This window comes from Ammospiza nelsoni, chromosome 5, assembly GCF_027579445.1.
Source record: "Ammospiza nelsoni isolate bAmmNel1 chromosome 5, bAmmNel1.pri, whole genome shotgun sequence".
Classification (NCBI taxonomy): domain Eukaryota; kingdom Metazoa; phylum Chordata; class Aves; order Passeriformes; family Passerellidae; genus Ammospiza; species Ammospiza nelsoni.
The window spans coordinates 14,071,098-14,091,231 of record NC_080637.1 but is presented as its reverse complement, the minus strand read 5'-3'; the positions used below and the strand labels follow the sequence as shown (position 1 = coordinate 14,091,231).

At 41.2% G+C, this 20,134-nt stretch overlaps 1 protein-coding gene across 1 annotated transcript in view; it reads right to left on the bottom strand.

The window, feature by feature from the left end:
• CDHR3 (cadherin related family member 3) overlaps nt 1–18,910 on the bottom strand; it is a 33,733-nt gene extending 14,823 nt beyond the window's left edge. Inside the window, exons 1-10 of the mRNA XM_059472963.1 lie at nt 18,865–18,910; nt 15,894–16,096; nt 11,355–11,523; nt 8,958–9,043; nt 7,882–7,976; nt 7,673–7,777; nt 3,575–3,723; nt 2,056–2,245; nt 1,590–1,752; nt 44–143 (exon numbers count right to left, since the gene is read on the bottom strand). Of these exons, the coding sequence (XP_059328946.1) occupies nt 44–143; nt 1,590–1,752; nt 2,056–2,245; nt 3,575–3,723; nt 7,673–7,777; nt 7,882–7,976; nt 8,958–9,043; nt 11,355–11,523; nt 15,894–16,096; nt 18,865–18,910 (1,306 nt within the window). The remainder of the gene's footprint in view (nt 1–43; nt 144–1,589; nt 1,753–2,055; nt 2,246–3,574; nt 3,724–7,672; nt 7,778–7,881; nt 7,977–8,957; nt 9,044–11,354; nt 11,524–15,893; nt 16,097–18,864) is intronic.
• Nucleotides 18,911–20,134: the final 1,224 nt, after the last annotated feature.

Genomic DNA, 20,134 nt, shown 5'->3' with positions numbered 1-20,134 from the left:
CAGCACAGAAAACTATCAAAAGAAATGTAAAAGGGATACTTGCTTGAGTAGTTAGGATGGGCAATATCTTGCACCCTGACAGTCAAAGTATAAACTTCAACTCCTGGATTAGCTGGGTTTTCTAGATCAATAGTTCCAGTCATCTAAATAGAAAGGAACATAATCATATTTATATCTCCATACATTAAGTCACAGTACACATGATGACAATTATTCTTTTCAGCATTCTCTAAGTATGATTTGCCTCTTGGGTATATAGAACTGTTCTATAGGAATAACACAGACTAATAGTCAATTCCAGAATTGAATTCCAGGCTTTTTCCACATGCTCACATTTCTGCCAACAAAATTTCTTCCCCTTTAGAGCAGGAAGTTTAATAATTTGGATGATAAGGTCTTGGCCTTTTGCCTAGTCAATGCAAAGCTTGTGTAATGAGCTGGCTGGTTATGCTGCCCTTTCTTGGCTCAACAAGGATCTGCAATTGCTAACAGTGATAGCTTGAGCTATCACCTGAGCTCATGCCTGCAGACACTAAAAAAAGGTATCAGGTCTAGCCATGAGTGTTTTCTCAGGAACCAAGTTGTTACTAAATGGTGGCTCACAGAGATTTAAATCCTAATCTTCTGAGCTCTCTATCTTGCTGTGGAAGCCTCATAAACTTTGGGGCAGTGGGTCTAGCACAGAGGCATCCCCTGCTGGCTGTATCTTCAGGGAGGTTCCTGGAGGAACAGGTTGCTTGGCGCAGTCTGTTACATTGCACATACACAGGGATCAAAGGCTTGACAACAATCTTATCCTGTGCAGGAAGGAAAATGCTTTTTATGTTGGCAGATGAAGCAGCTAAGAGCGTTCTTATTGACAAGGAAACCTCAGTTCTAAAATTAAAGTAAACCATACAAAATCATTTTACTGCTCCTGTAGCACTCTTGACTTTTAGACAGAATGCCTATTTTCTGTTGTTTCCTTTTTTCTGCAGTTGCCCACGGGGGTTTTTTAAAGCAAAAAAACAACCACCATTGCACATGTCCCAGAACTGGTGGGGTTCTGGCCAATGCCAGCTTGCCAGCAGCTATCAGCATAAGGAATCCATATTTTGACATGCAAAATCACAGAAGTGCAAATCCCACCACACTTCTGTGAAAATTTGCCACTCAAAGTGATCTTACGATTCTGACCAGTTACTGAGCGTGAGATTTCTCAAGTATTTAAATTCTTCATGCTGAATAGCAAGGATCTGTCATGAGTAAATGGGTATGAAATGGCATCAAATTTCTCTGTTTATCCATATCAAAGTTGGTGCTTCACACTCCCTAAAAAAGAATTTTTTTTTTAATCATATCTAGCACATTTATTTAAAACTGAAGAAAACACTCTGTTCACTAAATTCTGTAGAATCCTTAGAAAGCATCCTATCTAGGGGTATATAGTTCACAACCAGTCAAAACAGTCATTCTCCACATCACACCTACTGTGAAATGGATTACAGTAATTTTTTTTCTTGTACAATAAATCTAAAAAATCCCTTTTAATATTTCATAAGTTGACTTCTCTAATGGGGTAATCTAACATAAAGACACAAATGACTGACCACAAGTCTTCCAGTGGACTCCAGAGTAAAGTTATTGCTTCCAAAACCAGATAATCCAGTGAAAATAAATTGGTTGTTTGATGGATCAGCATCAATATCTTTACAGTAATTTCTAAGATCAACATGAAATGTCCCAGGAGCAGTATTTTCATTTGCTTCTTTCCTGTTTAAAACAAACACATTTCCCGTCAAAGCAACTCATGTTTCTGCTTTTGAACTCTTCATATATCACAGGCCGAAACATTGATTTACTTTTTAAATTAAATGCTAGATCTAAATATGCAACCATGGAGGAAGCAGCCCAGACAGTGACCCATGCATTGTGATGGACAGCAGCCCTGTACAATGGGCAGGCTGGTGACAAATGTCCACTGGAGCCTCCAGCTGTGGGTCTGGGGCTGTGCCCTCGTCTGCACACAGGCCGGGTGCAGCAAGGCAGCCCCAAGGCCAGGAACAGACTCCATACCTGAAGGCAGAAGGGTTGCATTCTGGGGGGTTGTCATTGACGTCCTCAATAACAATGGTGATCTCCATCTCTCTGGCATGGCCGCTGCTGGGGCTGTCCTCCGCCCGCACCACCAGGGAGATGTTGGGATGGAGCCGCAGCGGAAGCGCATCCCGGTCGATCCTCCCGGCCACCTGCAACTCTCCAGTCGCTGCCAGAGCAGCCAGGAGTCAGACATTCACCATGGGGGGAAGCAACAAACAGTCATGGTGTACATGCAGGAGGGCAGGGCAGCTCAACAGAAAGGTAGCAGAATAAAAACAAGCCTTCTGTTCTGTGCAAATCATGGCGGGTTTAGTTACTTTTTTAAGTGATGCAAAATGGTTCTGAACATTCTGGGTAAGATAAATGGCTAGATACCATTGCTGAAAAATACACCTAGGAGGCCTCAGCAGAGGGTTTGTGAAGCATTTAGGTCTCCCTTGCTCTCAAGCTTCTAGTGCAAGCCAGAGTTGAGTGCATTCACAGAATACCAAGGACAACAAGCTGCTAATGCCTGTGCTGTCCTGGCTCCCTAGCTAGTGAAACAGCTTCTCTTTCCACTGGTATCATTCAAGCATCTGTCAGCACGTCCAAATCTACTCACAGATCAACAGAGCTGTGACAGACTGTGCCAAGTGCCCCGGTCAGCCACTCACTTAATACTTTTTTTCACTTCTGTTAGCCTCTGTCAAAAATAGAAGATTTTTATGGTACAGTACTATTCCCAAAGCACAAAGGAGTTAAAAGAACAGTGCACACATCCTCTTCATTTTGGAGTGTAATGAGGAGGAAGGTGGCAACACAAGGCCAAAGGGCATAGGGAATCCAAAGCATTTATGGATCATCCTGATCCCCCACAGCACTGTGTTGTGTGGCACTTCTTACAACTGTGATAAACAGATCCAAAGCAATAGCAGACAAGGAGCAAAGCTGTCACTGAATGCCAGCCCTGGAGGAAAAAACCCTGGGGAACGGATGTACAGAGCCCAGAGAGCATGAAGAAGATGGAATCACCATGAGAAAGAGACTCCTTTGGATGGTCTTGTCTGAGGAGGCTCATGAATGGAACAATGAACTTGAGGTGTAGATTTGCTGTGCAGCTCAGTGCTAGAGAGGATTTCAGACAGGAGGGAGGACATCAGAGTCTAACTACCTACAGACATTTCAGGAACCCCAGAAGGGTCGCTGCAGTCTTCAAAGATTAAAAATAAATCAGCAATCTTACTTCCACCCAAGGAACCATCATCCTCCAGCCACAAGTTAGTATTTGTCAAGAAGTCACCCTTGGTCTACTTTCTTCAAGGTAGCTTACCAAGTCTTGGTCAGCTGACCAAAGAATTGCACTTTCTTATAAGGGACTGAGCATTCCTTATTGCTATAGGGAGCCACTTAATAAAATAAGTCTATTTAAAACTAAGGTAAAAATAATTTCTCCGATGGACAGTCTTTTTTTATTTTATTTTTCAGATGTCAGAAGAAACATTTTTGTTTGTCTGACCTGAATTTATGGAAAAACGTCTGTCAGATGACTGGATGCTGTAGAAAAGTCTGCTGGGAGAATCTCCATCATCAGGATCTCTAGCTGTCATATTGGCAACACTGGTGCCTGGGCTTTGCTCCTCTGGAATCCGGTATATTCTTTGTTTTCTACAAGATAAAATTCAGCAAAGCACGCATCTTTTTTGTAAGGGCAGCTGATTACAGACTTAGCTGAGAAGCCAAGTGTAGCAGCAGAGCCATGGCTGGGCTGCTGGGCTCAGAGATGGCTATTTGCATGTCTGGATAAATATCCATCCATGGGTTCTGCCAGATGGACATGCAGCAGTAGCTGAACTGGCATGTGGTCATGGCACAGCCACACAAGTAAGTATTCTTCCTCTGCAACTTTTCCACAGTAAAAGCAATTTGACTTTCACAGGACCATGGAAGCTGCACAGGTAGGAGGCCAGTAAGTCATGTCATCCATCTCCCTAAAGAGCCACCAGCTCAAAGAGCCATTTCCTTTAATTCCCTCATTTTGCAAGAGAAAAGCAACAATTACAAGTAATGTAGTTAATCATCTTTTGGAATGAGTGCCGGAGCCTTCTGGGGGGCAACAGTATTACAGAAAAACTGAATTGTTGCTGCAGTAGGCCAAGGCAGGAAGGAGTACTCTTCTGGGTGCCTAACAGATGAACATGCCTCAAACTCCCAGCAGCATCTGTCAGTCTGATGCATTTTACACTGGGAAAATGGTTCTCTACTAGTGCTGGTTGGTATGACAGAGCTCTCAAATTTCCCATGAACTGAGTTTTATTGGTCAAATATGGCCTGGCAGGCAATTGTGCAGGATTGCTTACAGTAGTGGCAGTTTGATGTTCATATGGGTACTCAGGTGGACAATTTCAGTACTTGTACCACATGTGAAAATAGGCATGGGCCAGGACAAAAATGGTGCAAGGAATTTCAGATGACTGATTGATATTACTGAAGCACAGACGAACTCACATGCATCTCCTAATTCTAGAACTCAAAGGGAGTTGAAGGTCCTCAAGAGTTCAAAAAACATTAGAAGTGTGTTTCAAGACTAAATACTTCTTACACTTTTAAAACATGCTATGCTACCACTTAGGTAATTGCCTGCTCTGTAGTTCCCAGCACAGGAAGACATGAGTCCTTTGCTGTTCTCTGAAGACACACATCATGGAGCACTCAGCAATTGGAGCAGAGAATTGCATAGACAGAACAGAAGATCCCATGTCTCAAGATCTCCACTCACAATTTTAAAAATGGTTATGGAGACATGCTGTCTTCAACTGTTCTGTCAGTTCATATGAAAAGAGGCAAGCATACAGGAGAGAAATCACAGAGGGTTATCCCAGTAAAAACACCTGACTTACAGCCAGAAGAAAACAAGGAGGTTATGAAGCCTACTGTGTCAGTTATTTATGAAGTTTCTGGTCTTGGCATTGAGTCCCTTCCTTCCTTGTTCTCCTGCTGCTTCCAGAGTCACACAGAAGGAAACAGATCCCACTCACTCCCACAGCTCTAAGTGGTGTTGGCCCAAGGCAGGAAACTCCCCAGGCCCACTGGGACCCCAACTCCAACCTCTCTGTGAACAGCAAACTCACCCCAGCTCCACCCTCACAGCTCTACAAACCCTTCTGCACCCTGGTTGTTATCCCATCCCCACTAGATATTTTGGGAAGAAATGGGGCATTACTGGGCACACCCCCATAGCACAAAGCACCAGTACAGCTGGGGAGGAGCTGGGGCCACTTCCTACACAGCTGTGTCTGGCATGTGTCCTGCTGTCCATCTGTCTGCCACCTGCCGTGGCTTTGTACAGGATGGCTCTAGCAGATCTTTTAGTCGCTGCCATGTAATTGCAAAGGAAGCATATGCTTGTTTTCTTGTCTTCTCCTTTGTTTTCCTGACTCCACAAGTTTTCCACTGATTTTAACAGCAACAATTTCAAAAGGATGAATGTCAATGTAGTGTTGTGAACACCAAAACCAGATGTGCTTGCAAATACTATGGGAACAATTAAAAAGACTCTTTGAAACTCTGTTATTGACAGCTATGATTGGGGTAAAATAAAGGAGGTTTGCTAACTCCTCGAGTTTCCCCAGCTCTTACCCAGCACTGATTATTACTATGTCAGGCAGTACTCAGCCCCAGCATGCAGCTCTCATTGTAGCAGGGGACAGACCATACATGGGCATATTAAGGATAGATCATCAAGTGCAATTTAATCTAAAGTTCTTTACAAACTGAGCTGTAGTGCCAATCTAAAAGGGAGAAGATTCAAACCAATACCAGACTCTTTTTGTGCTACAAGTCTTAGATGTTACAGATTCTCAAGTCACTGCAGTTTTCACTAATTCAAACAAGTGGATAAACATTTAAAAGAGCTCTTTTAGCATTCCAGACACAAGGATCAATACACAAAAATGGCAACATTAGGAGGGAATAATCAGTCTAGAACACAATGTGCAGACATTGGCACTGGGAAGAAGATTCCTTATGATGCCTTAAGTTTCAGCTTTCATATTTTCCAGATACTGCATTAGTATATAACTCTGAACTTCATATAAAGTGTTAGCAAGTTCTCTTCACAGTTCAATTAGACAAAACAATCCTTCTTCAGCTTGAGAACTAAGGACACCATTGCAGCTTCATGCCCCAAAAGGATAAAAAAACAGGGAACTGGGGAGAGCAATCTGGGAGGATGGGACTTCATAACCTGAAGGTGTAATTGGACAATGAACCCCAATATGTAAATGAAATGAAACCCCTAAAAGTGTGAAAACTCATGATCAGTTGTCCATCTTGGGTGTAGCCTTGGCTGAGCTCTTGTACTGCCCAAGGTGTATCCTCTGAAGGCCTTTTAATGAATATCCACTTTATTCCTTTAACTCTGCCTAGTCTCTGTTCTAGGCAGCCTCCCAAGGCATCACTCCTGCTTGCAGAAGTACAGTAACATGGAATGAGTTATTAATGTTGTTTATTGCAGACATGAGGTTCAAGTATTAAGTAGGTAGCAAAAAAATATAAAATCAACAGCAACAGCAACAACAATTCATGACTATTTCTAAAGTTTAATTCTTTTGTTTCTTCAGATTCTTCACCCCTTTGTCCACCAAGGTCCAGATCATTGGCCTCAGCCCAGGAACCATGCCTTGCTCTGGGTCGAGACAATACCCAGAAGATTGTTCCAAACAAGTGGCTGGAACCTCCTGGCATGATGGCCCCAGGTGCTATCCTGTCTCCACTGTTGCAGAGGTGGCAGGAGAAGAACCATCATAAATATTCTCAGCAGGGACCTTGTAGAGTCTCACAACCAGGAGACACAATGACAGTGCCTTGAATCCCATCAGTGTCTCATGCAAGTGACATGGATAAATCAACAATAGTCAGATCAGCTGTAGTAATTGTCAAGCTCCTGCTTCAGAAACAACCATCCATTGTGCTTTCCAGAGCAAAACAGCCTGCTTGTAGCACATGCATATTTGTTCCCATTTTTCTAAATTCTTAATATATCCTGACTCCATTAACCTTCAAAAGCTATTTCTGACTTGTGTGTTATGACACAATTTCCTGCTTATGACACAGTAAGAGACAACAATGTTTCAAAGATCACCAGGATTGTTTACAAGTGTGTCTGGGAAGAGAAGACTGATCAAAAGGGAGACCTTTTTATGTCTAGACGTTTCTGCATGAATAAACACAATTATGGTGAAATGCCCACCTGCATAAGGAGAGAACCCTATATGATTGTATTCACACCGGGTGAATTAACCTCCTTGTCTGAACTTGTCCATGAATCTTTGCATAGCTTTAACCTCTGTAAATGCTAACAAGTAAAACAAGCTTGTTTGGCTGTTCTTAGTGTAAAGACAGAGCCTGGAAAACTTTCAACTATTAAGAATACAAATAAGAATAAATGAGTGACATCAGGACAAAGCTGTCCAGTATAAGAATAGGAATTATAGCAAAACTAAAATACTTTTTTCAGTCATATTTTGTTGTCATATGTTAAACCCTCCCACTGGTGCCAAAGCAGTAAACCTGAGAAAACACCTCATTTTGAGAGCAATGGAAAATTTTTACTCACGTGGTAAAGTAAGGCCTTTCATCATCGATGTTAATTATATTTATATTCACTGTTCTAGTTGAGTTGAGTCCATCTGGATCTGTCACTGTTATATTTAAGAAGTAACTGTTAAATAAGAAAAACAGAACAAGAATCATTCTGTGTATGTCAGAAAACATTTCTCTGGATACTATAAGCTAATAGGCCATGGGAATAAAATACATTCTCACCTATGTGGATCTTTCTCATAATCAAATTCTTTTGTGGAAAAAATGGCTCCACTTTCACTGATTGAGAATGGTGCTGTTGCAGGGAGCAGTGAATACTGAAATGAAGAGAACAAGAAATTAGTCTTTTTATCTTTAAACATCTCTCCATTCATTCCTATCATTGTAAAACAGGGAAAGTTACGGAGGGTCAAGCACCACAAAAACAACCTGCAAAAGCCTCTGAGCAGATCTGCCCAAGGGTGTAACAGCATTTCTTTATTTGCAGCTTCCTATGCCTCAGAGGTGTCAGGGGTTAGAGGGCACATGGAACTCCCTGCCATTGCTTTCACACACAAAGCAGAGCTAAACCCCCACAGCGCTGCCTCCCTCCTCACCAGCTCAGCTTCACTGGGCAAAGGCTGAGCACAGACTTCAAGCTAATTGCTTTAATGAATAACACTAAACATTGAAGCAGCATCTTCAGGTTCAGTTCTTGAATGTACTGTATTTTATAAAGCCAAACTAAAGAAAGCAAATTCTTAGCTAAATGCACTTACTTTCCTCCAGCTACCAATGTATCTTTCTCCACAAGTTTTTCTAAATACCAAGAGTATTTTCAGATCAGCCAACACATTTTCATAACTGAAGGTAGGTGGCAGTTTGTCCTGGGATTGTCCAAAACCTGATATTCATTTGCCTTGTGATTTCCCTACTGTCTCATTTAAGAGAATTTAAATTGTGATACAGAAGGTTAAAATTTTTACTTACTTTTAGTCACTCTCATCTACAAGAAACATTTTGTAAGCCTTTTTTAAATTTTAAATTCACAATTTTTACTGTGTCTCTGATTAACTATATCAAATTCTGCCTTCAATATCCCTTAATTTTGGAAGGCTGAGAATTTAAAATATAGTTCATGTCCAAGCATTAAGGCTGCTTTTTCTTAGTTTAGTACTGAGAATGCTTCTTTTTTTCCAGATTAAAACTTTTCCTGTGTTTCTGATAAGGAAGGAAGTTGTTGAAAGATGACGGTAATTCACATTTCAGACACAGCAGATTATACAGTCTCTGAAGTTTTTTTGTTTAATACAACTTACTTTGAGTTTTGCGTTTTCAGGATCAGCTGCATCAACTCGGTAAATGCGTTCTGGAGGTGTCCCTTCCAGCACATAGATCATCACAGCTGCATGGATGTAAGACTAAGTGTTATCTGAATAAAGCAAAGGGCACAGCAGCAAAGAGACTGATGCACTGAAGCTGTCAGGATGTATTACTGCCTGCTGCTTCTTCTCTCTTCACAAGTGTAATTCCAAAATCATCACAAAGTTCACAGATACTCAAAGGATAAAAAGAAACCAATTACATATCTGTAAACAGGCAACCACCATTGCAATGTGAATTGTCCCTCCAAGGCAAAGACTGATCTTCCCTGATGGCCTATCTTGAGTTGTTCACAGGTTATGGAGTAAATTGTGCATTTGGGTTACATCTGTGGGGTTTTTACCATGCAGATGGGAAGAATACAATCCTGTACTAGGTCCTCACCACCATCCCCTTCCTGACCACACCCAGTGCCCTGTCAGGAGAGCTCAGAGCCTTTCCTCTTCATTTCTACTTTTCCTTTACACCTGTGAGGCAGATAATTAGCAAATGGTCTGCACTGATTTAAAGGCTTGCTTTGCTAAGGCTGATAATTCAGTGCAAGGTACATTCCTTTCCATGCCAGGGATTCTCACAGCTGGGCTATCCCACACTGGACCACTGGCAACAGGCTCATCTCTCCTTGGGCAGAGCAATTAACAGGACAACAGATCTTCAGATCACATAATTTGCTTTATGCCCTTTTGTGTCTGCTGGATCTGCTCTTTCTGGACTATTAATTTCCACTGTGACCCCTACTGACTGCTGGTCCTCATCAGAGCAGTGGGAATCCCAGAGCAGCGTAATGAGCTGTTCCCAGAGGACAACAACATGAATACAAAGTTTAATGAGAGGGAGATGCTTTTTCATAAACAGCAAATGTGCAATTAGTGTCTAATTGTGGCTGGTACTGTTAACTAAAGCCACACAGTCAGACAGATCAGACATCTGTGCTCACCAATTTATGGCAGCTCTAGCTGAGAGTTAAGCTGATGCCTTTATTTGTAACAAGCTCCCACGTAGTGTGTTTCATGCTGTGTCGATCCCTCCAAGTGTCAGATTTAATTATTATTAGATTCCAGTGGCACCCATGATATGCAAGACATCAGCTACACCGAGAAGATGACACAGCCTCTTCCCTGGGGGAAGCTAATTTGCTTTACAAACTAAGTATTGTATGGAATCAGGGATGTCACTGTGCTCAGGAGGCATCAGTGAGGAGGGCTGAATATGAGCAGGTTGCTCTGAACACATCCCTGAGCACCAGGAAAAAGTGCAGCCAGCGTGGTCAGTGCAGACCTGGGGGCTAGCAGCCAGCTCTGAGTACCTACCACAACGGGATCACAGTTTAGCATTTTCAGATTTTTTTAAACTGAATATTGAAGTATGCTTGGCCATACAGTGCTGTTAGAATAGCAAAAGTGTTCAAACAGCCTCTCAGTATTTTATGTAGTGAACTGAACTTTTCTGTCTGCACATGAACACATAATAAACAAATCATTGTATTCTGATGCATCTGGTACAATTTTTGCAGGTGTTCTTCATTAGTAAATAAGCAAGGTAAGATCTCAGGGAGTAAGACATTTATTTCCCATCCTTTCTATCAATGGCAGTGTCACTCACACCAGGTACAGCACGACTTGCAAAGCCTGCCCTGGCCACAGCTGCAGCCCAGGCTTCCCAGCCCCATTCCTAAGGCTGCTGCACATTCCTCCCCTGGCATCTTTGCCCCTGGTCTAAAAGTAAACTTGGTTAACATCAACTGCCCCATGTAGGAGACAGAACTCTCTGCCTCTTTCCATTTGTACCACCATAGATCACAGGCTCTGAGGTCTCATTCTTAAGACTGATTTCCAACTTACTTCTCATGTGAAAGTGTAAATGCAATATGCAAATATAAAACATCTGCAAAGGAAGGTTTTTATGGTTTTCCCACAGAAATTCTTGCACATATGATATGCACTTGTTAAAAATATCTTGCTTGTCCAAATCAGTCCAGTTTCCAACTAACTACATACTCAATGGTTATAAGCCCAGAAAACTCCAATTTTCTGATTTTAAAAAATATGCATTTATTGGTATATTTTTTTCCTTTAGTTCTTCAGCTGCTTCAAAATGGTTAAATAATTTTTTAAAAAACTTCAAGAAAAATAAAAGGGCATTTCCAAAGGTGAAGCATACCAACTCTTTGTGTAAAACAAAGCTCTAATAAAAACAGTGTCCTGTTTCTCCCTTGTTTTCCTAAAGGAAAATGCCTAGACTACCATACCTACAGGCACTATATGAGATCAATTTTTTTAAGCTTATGTCATCTTTTCAAGTATTGTTCTTTTCAAATTCTATCATCATCTTACTTTGAATTGCCATATTTCCTCGAAACACAGGATGTTCATTTTTATCTGTTACATGAATAGTCAATATGTTAAGATCAGTTCTTCCAGTTGTATCGTCAACAAAAATCTGCAAATCAAAGCTCTTTGGCATAGTTTCATAATCGAGGACAGGGTTTCCAGTGGTAATAACCTGAAAATAAAAATTATTATTAGCACATGATGCAACAGAATTTACAGTCCAAATGAGTGAATACAAATAAAGGGACACTTTAAATCTGTAAAGAGTGAGTGTTTAAGATAATCTTGTACTTGTTGGCACATTTCTCAACAGTGGCAAAAATGTCACAGCAACTGAGTAAAGAGACTAAAATGTTGTGTGGCTTCATGGAGTAACTCAAAGATCCTTTGTGTGAGGAGCAGTGTGAAGAGGAGGTAGCCCAGAAGAAACTGCCCTGCCTCACAGCTTTGTCATCAAGTTCAGGACTATATCTTGCAGGTACGTGTCTGTTTCAAGTGTTTTCCTTTCCACATCATGCTCCAAGACTGTTCAAGGTGTGATGAGACAGAATTCAGAGGAAGCCTTGCAAGACACAAGGGCAGCTTCACTTTTTCTGTGAATTAGGAATATGAGGAGGAAGAACTTTTACTTGAAATAAAGAGTGTGGAGGCAGGAGACCATGTAGTCATGTAGTCTACCAGCTATCAGAACCTACCTTGTGTATCTGGGAGAAGACTTGCAGGATAATCATAGAAGAAGGAAATTCATGGGTACATTATCTGAAAGAGGCACCAGAACTGTTTGGGGAAAATGCTGAACTAATTGAAAAAATAACCTAGGCCTTGAGTTTTGCAAGATTGATAAGGCAAAACTATTTTGTTTTGGAGACTTTATGTCAAAGGCTTCCAGCTCTGCATATTACCTCTTAACACAGAATATGTACTAGCACAAGTACCTATTCTATGAAAAAAAGTAAAGTGCAATCATTCTGGATTTAGGATGAGTCCAGAGGAACAGCAGGATGCTGAAAGTTGTATGCCTCAATCTTCTCTGCTGAAACCAATAGATTTTCCCTTTCTTGGACAAGAAAGGAAAAGGTGACAGTTCCGTTTTTTGTGTGGCTAAAAAACTGTGAAACTTGAACACAGTAGCAGGGTGCTGTGAAACTGGAGAAAGGAAAACTGATGGGGCTCATGAGTGTATGTGACAAGTAGCATGTCAGTGTATTTGCAATACTGAAGAATAAAGGAGGCTGAAGAGCTTCCAGAAGGAAAACAATGAAATAAATCCTTGGGTTTAGATGAGATGCTGTGGGCCAGAGGACAAACACAAAAGTGATGTCAGCACAGTTAGAAGACAGAAGTCAAAATAGAGACAAATAACAAAGAGTTGGAGGGGAGTGAAGAGAAGCACAAATGTTTTGTGCCTTCTGGTACATAAAACAGCTTCTGTCTGGAACCTCATGGATCTTTTTGTTAAAATACTGCAGGAGAAAATAACTGTGTCCTGGATGGTCTCCTCTCCTTCTACTGTACAGATACAAGTTTCCCATAAAAGTGAGGCTAACACAGAAGGAACATTCTAAAAAGCTTGTCACAACAGTGGAAAGCTTGATGTTCAAAATGAATGTTTGATGGAGATCTAAATACCATACACACATACAATGAATTCAACATTTGAAAGTGTCCAGTTCTAAGCAGAAGTTTTGTGTTCTGCAGATTATCCCTCCAATTCACAGCCAAATATTTTCATTGGTGATGTAACTACAGCCAGACTAAATGTGTCTAAATACACATCTCCCACCCTCCTTTATAAATGCCTTAGAAGTGAAGATGTGAATCTAAATTGCCTCTTTCTAAGTTGCTTTTGAAGCTTTTTGGGAACAGCATGCCACTGGTATAGGCTGTGAGCCAGAATTCACCTTTCCTTCAGGTAGGAGCAAAGCTTACTGATAAAGGCAGGAGTGCACACACTTGAAGCAGCTGCAGGCTTCATGAAGGGGGATCTAGAGTCACCCCTAAACTATCTAATGTCTATCCCTCATTCCACATGAGAATTTCACTGCTTGCTGCTCCACCACCAATATATTCAGAGAGCACCACTAAGAGCACCCAGGCAGTTTCAGGCAGCAGCAGGTTTTTATACATTCCACACATCTTCTGCTCCTGAGAACCTTCAAACAGGAGTAAGGTGAGGAGTAAGGGACAGAACTGAGATCTCAGAAATTGTTACTTTCTCAGAAGTCTCAAAATATATCAAGAAATGTGATATTGCTGTCTGCTGCTGCAACAGAGCTAAATGTGCTTCATAAATACTGAAGAGCCTATTCTAGCAGGTACTTAGTAATCTCATAATTCATTCATGAAATACTGCCTTCTTCTATATCTTAACAAAGATATCATGGCAGCAGGTAGAGCTGAGGTGTCTAGTTTTGGAACACATCACATTTTGTGAAATATTGTTCAGATCTGCTACAACATGGCATAAGTAATTAAAAGTAACAACCCTCATCAAATAAATTAACTAAAACCACCCATGTATTTATCCTTGCTTTATAAGTTGTAATTAGCACTTCTCTGCTAATTTGCAGAATTTGAATGTAGATTGCTTTATGACTTTTTCATGACTGATATTCACTGGCTCAAACTCTTTGTTCTAGTCCTCCGAGTGACTTAGGGAATGTTGGAAAAAGCAACAGCTCAAGCAGAACACAAACAGGCTCACAGGCCATTCTGGTAATGTGGCTGTGGTATGCAATGGATACAAACTGGCACTTTGGAAGAAGCTGTCTCCAGTTTCCAGCTTTTTTGGCCATTCATTTTTATCCTTGTGTCACCCTCCACTGTTCTAGAACAATAATTTCTCCATCATCCTTGCCATGAAAAAAACCCTAGAGGGACTTTTTGTCTGTTTTTTCCCCTCCATATTAACTTCTCAGTCCCACTCAATACACAGCAATATAAATTCTTGCGTGTCACAACATAAGGATGGCATGGGATGGGACCAAGCAGGTGTATAAAAGGACTGAGGGGCTTTTTGGCAGCAGAAGGGATCACTTTAATTCAAAGTGCCAAAATAAAGCTTAGGAAGGGAGTCCTACATTACGGATTTTCTGTCAGCAAAGCCACTTTAAGGGATGTATCCATTTCCTTCTGATTGTTACACAGGAGTGGAGGAAAGAGCATGAAGCAGAGTTTGGGGAGGTTTAGGTTACACATCAGGCAAAGGTTTTTCACCCAGAAAGTGGCTGGACACTGGAACAGCTTCCCAGGGCAGTGGTCACAGCACCAAGCCTGGCAAAGTTAAAGAAGCAATTGGACAATGTTCTCAGGCACATGGAGTGATTCTTGGGTGATCCAGGAGCTGGATTTCATAATCCTGAAGGAACCCTCCCAACTCAGCATATTCTATAATGCTATGGTTCTATGATCTCTTCAGCTGACCCAGTCCAGGTATTTGTACAGTCCCACCCTGTGCTTCACAGGTAAAGATGGCTTTTGTGAGAGGTTTTTTAACCATTTCACTGACCTGGCTGGGGAGCAGTAAAGAGCCATCAGAGCTGGCACAAGAGAGCTTTGTGCTCTGCTGGGAGTCTGGAGCATGGGAGACACAGCAGCTCCCTGCAGGCTCATCAAACCCAGGGCCACAGCCTTTCCTTTCCCAAATTTTCTCCCAGAATCACCAGCAAAGAGAAATAGAAAAGAGCTGTTGTATCAGTTCTGTGAAAACCTGAACTTCCTTGGAAACACCCAGAAAAGGATATTCAAATCACCTTTTTAAGGCTCTGCACCATTTCTATCTGCATCTATTAAAGCCACCCTTCAGTGTCACTGTTCAGGCTCAGACACACAAGCAAGTTGCAGTGGGATGACAAGTTATCATGCATCTGAACACTCATTGCCTGTGACAAATGTGAGATAATATTTGCTGATTTATTCAACAATGAAAATCAGCCTGAAGTAATGGAAATTACTCTGCATTTGCCACAGGACAAGAGCATGCAATGGATAGAGACAGGTCACAGATGTGTGGAAGGGTGATAACTCCTACGTCAAGATAACTTCCTCATGTGTCACAGCCTTTGTTCAGAATTAAAAATTACTTTGATCTAATTCAGTTTCATTTATTTTGGGAGTGAAACAAATTAATTTTAATTCTTGGTGAGAGTGGCCAAACAGAAGCTGAATGTGGTTTAACTAAGGCACTTTCATTTCACAGTGACTTCATAAATATTAAGCTGAAAAACTTTGGATAAAACCTCAAAACAGAAGCAGGTCCTCCACATTCTTCTTCACCTCTTATTTTCTAAAAATCACATTTTTTCTATCACAGAACTAATGGAATTATTGTGATGAGTGATTTTTCCTAGATGCAATTAAAAATCATAATTACTATTGCTATTCATCTGTCATATCTATTGCAGCATTTTTGAATACCACCACAGTCTGCATTTAAAATTCTTTTCTGATTAAAAGATGAGACATTGTGCACTGTCAGTGCTCAGTAATCCAGGAAACATCAGCCTACAACTGAAAATTACTCAAGTTAAACTGAAAACTCACCCTGAATTCAAGACCTCCTTTTGGTACAATGTCAAAAGCTTCTGTGAGTGGATTTGAATTTACTATGGTAGGAAGAATTGCAACACCTTCAGAAGCCAATGGAGAAAGAGTCACATTAAAGTCATAGACTGCAACACCAGCTGCTGAGTTTTCTTCAACAGTGCTTGTTGCAGGTAAGCCCTGAAGCAACTGGGATCTTCTTCCTGCAGAGGAAAATGAATGCAAAATTACTTGAGCTAACAAATACACAGCTTTTGTCAAGAGCTGCCATTAAGGTACACAAAAAGTCCTGACTCTCTTTTTACCTATGAATGGGGACATGTGGTAGTAAATCCAGAATTAATGGCAAAAGAATCCATCTTTTCTGTAATTCAGCCCTATAGTATTGTCATCTAGAGTGGTCATTGTCAAAGTATTATTTTGCTGCATCATTTGCCTTCATATATGTCTTTGTACAGAAGCAAAGAAGCCCAAAACGTTTCTATTTTTCATTTTGCTCCCTGTACTAATTCTTGCCTCTGCTCACTGTTACATGAAGTACCTTGGATCACACAGACTCAGATACCAAAGAAGCAGTGGTTTTTTTTTGTGGACTACACTATCTGCAGCACCTATTTCCTCCATTTTCCCTCTTCTAATTCTTTCTACAGCAGCTGTGGGCAAGCCTGGCTCTTGAGTAGTGTGATTTCATAACAATTTCAGGGGTGTACTGTCATGTCTCCTGCTTTGAGCAAGGAAGAGCAGCCTGGAGTCTTTGGAGAAGATGCAGGCCCACAAAAGCACCCTATGGTTCAAAACTGCATGGGAGCTGCACATGCTGGTGAGGCATCCACAGATTTGCACAAGCTCCTCACTTGTCCAGACCTCTGGATTCCCCAAACCTTTTGCTTTCTCTTTTAGCTTCTAGTTTTTGGTATTTTTGACAAAGGCCTGCTGTGCTTCATCTTATGAAGAAAACATAAATCAGGGCTGCTTTTGATGCCCTGAAACAACACTTCAGTAATCTCATATCCCTGAACCAGCAATGTACCTCAACATCAGACTATGGCAGGGGCGACTCTTGCTTGGGGATGGATGCTTCACTGGCTCATCCAAAACACTCTCCAAGAAAGCTGGCTGTGTTCAGCCAAACTTCTACACATTGTGGCAACAGGGAGACAGATACTGCCCACTGTGATCATCCAAACCTCCTGCACACTCTGTGCCAAGAGGGAGACAGATAGTGTCCACTCAAGGGTCTGGACAGGCTCTTCATACACCAGCAATTACTGTGGCAAAAGCTCCATGAAGTCCTTTTTTTTTTTTTTGCTGCAGAGTTGCAAGGTGAAAAGCTGCTACAGGAACCGGTCTGAGACCATTAGAGCTGTATGGAGATTCTCATGATCCTACACTGCAGATACTGCAGGTTCCTGGGTCACTGATCCAGCTGGGATTACTTGGGCATTTATGGAAAAAATTACACTGGAGATAATGTAGAGGTACAGGGTGGGATGTGGGACACTGTGAGGTGGGAAATGCCTGAAAGATTTAATCTGAACAGGTCAGTCTGACACCTTGGTGGGACTGAGTTCAGCTGAGCTGTTACTGATTTATGTCAGCAGGAGCAAGATACAGCGAAGGACCAAGTTTTTATTACTGTTATTACAAATTCTGGAAAACACCATCAACAAAAATCACCCATGCAAATGAGGCTGGGCTGAGAGGGGCTTCTGGAGATACATTTCCATAAGTGGAGCTGAACTTCAAATGTAATCTCCTGTGGACAGTACTTGATGAATTCAGTTCACTTATCAAGCCACAGTTCATTAATGGAAACCATTTATACAAGCAATGAAATAATTTACAGTATTTAGAAATGTAGAAAGGAGTTGCTATTTTTGTGTTATGTCCAAAGATTGCATTGGCTGTTTATTCAGAATTTTTCTTTCTAAATCAAAAGTTCTAACTTCTTGCTCTTCATTTTAACTGAAATTTTAGGTGCTACATCTGAATGGCTTCTTCTTTTTCCAACCAATTTTACAAAAACTCTCCTTCCATATTCACAAATCCTTGCTTACCTCTTTACTTTGCAGACCAAAATATTTCTGTAGCAATTTAACACATTATTTATCAGAATTATCAATTACAATAATTGACAAATTATGAGTCCAAGACAAAGCAATAATGAGATTGTTTTGGAGAAGTTTATGTATATTTAAGACTTATTTATCTGTGATGTTCCAGTCTTTAGAGTGTGCTTGAGTAACACCGTCAAGATTTTCTCTATCCACTACCACGCAGGTTAGAAAAATGCTATTTTTCAAAGAAAGCTGAAAGTGGCAGGCAGGGTCCTAATCACAGTTTTGGGAACATCGGGAAAACCACTGAATACTGAGAGGCTCCTGAGGGATGGCAGAGCTCTTACAGCCCCTTGAGAGCAAAATGACCCTGAGCAGCACAGCAGTGCTTCATGTGCCACCTAGACTTCAGACAGTTTGAAGATCTGCTAAGTTGCTAATGTGCAAATACTCACATTGGCAAATCTCCCATGTATTTATACTGATCAAAGTTAGTCATGTCATACTACGAATATTTTCCACAACTTTCTCTCTGTTTGGCACAGTTAGATTGCTTGTTTTACTTTATCAAAGAGAAATGTTATCAGTATCTGAAAGGACGATGCTGGACTATAACCAACAGTTATTGTTTCTTGGAGAGCTGACCTCCTTTCCCACTCCAGTGCTGACACACTGGGCAGTGGCTATTAGAAATGAAGTGCCTCATCCAAAAAAAGAGTTTTATTAAAGAGTCATATTCTCTTCATTATACTGCTGTAACCACAGAGCCCAGTCTATTTCAGTCAGAAAATAATTGTTGCTTGATTTTTTCCATCTGTGTCTGATCCCTAAATATGTATTATAAAGTTCCCTAGAGAAAGTATAACAGCCAACAGTGTTCTAATTTTAGCAGCATAATGAAATCATGTTCTTACCAGATACTACTCCCAGCAAAATTAGGAAAAGGAGCATGCTCTTCATTGTCTTTATGACCCGTCCTTCATGTTCCCAGCATGCAAACTGAAGGAAGATCACAGTATGTTTTCCCCAGTTTACATCAGCTCCATCTAAATTCTTCCTCTTTTTCACGTTGTGCAGTGAGAAATGAAACAAAGGACCTGTGTCTCCAAGGGAGTTTCCAAACACCACCAGCTTGTTTGCTCGTCAGGGAGCTGCTCCTTGCTGACACTTCATTCACAGCCCTGGTCTGTACTGGGGGAAACAGTCATTAATTGTCCTTCCACTATAATCATCTTATTCAATGAAGCATTGTGAAGAGAATCTAGTACGTTTTAAATCTGGAAATACCATGTTGCTTTCACCACTCCAGCAATGAGGTGCTCTCTTCACCCACCAGAATCAATTACTCATGGTTTTTACCCAAACCAGGAACCTGAAGTTTTCTTGTTTTTCTGACTACCAGAGAATCTCTCAGAACACAGATACTACATACCTGGAGGTGAGGCATGTGTACATGATGAGGTTTGTACATGATGCAGCTTTGCTGCAGCTGTCTCAGGAACACCATGGATCCCCACAGAAGTGCACTGGTTCCCTTAGATTAGGAATTTAACTTGCTAGCTCACAATACAGCCAATTTCTTTTTTTTAAACTAAGGACAGTCCTAGTGTTAGTTCATGGAGCATGGGAGAGAAGTGACATGAATACTGGAACTGGGTGCAGTATAGGTGCATTAGAATTCACTCATAGAATAATTTAGCCTGGAAGGGACCTCTGGAGGTCACCTAGTCAAACATCCTGCTCAAAGCAGGCTTAATTAAATCAGGTTGCTCAGGGATTCATCAAGTTGATTCTCAACACCTCCACACAAACTTAGCAGCTCTGCTAAGAGGCAGAATTTTGAGATTCAGATTTAACACAGCTGTGGAGAAACCTGACTGAATTGTGATCTCAGCTGGCACCTCTGGATGTTTCTGCATGACCCTCTGTGGTTGTCCCACTGAAAGCTGACAGCAGCTCAGAAAGTTCTCTCCCTTGCTTCTGTGTTTTGTGTAGCATGAGCCTGTTAATTGAACATGCTGAGCATGAGCAGCCAGTTTAACACCAGGGCAGGCACTGCCTGTGCCTGCTGCACTCACACCTCAGGCTATGGTACCTGTGTATGGTACCTGTGAATTCTGCTGGAAAAGATGCATCAGTAAAGCCTGTTGATTGGAACTGAACCATACCTGCGTATCAGATACT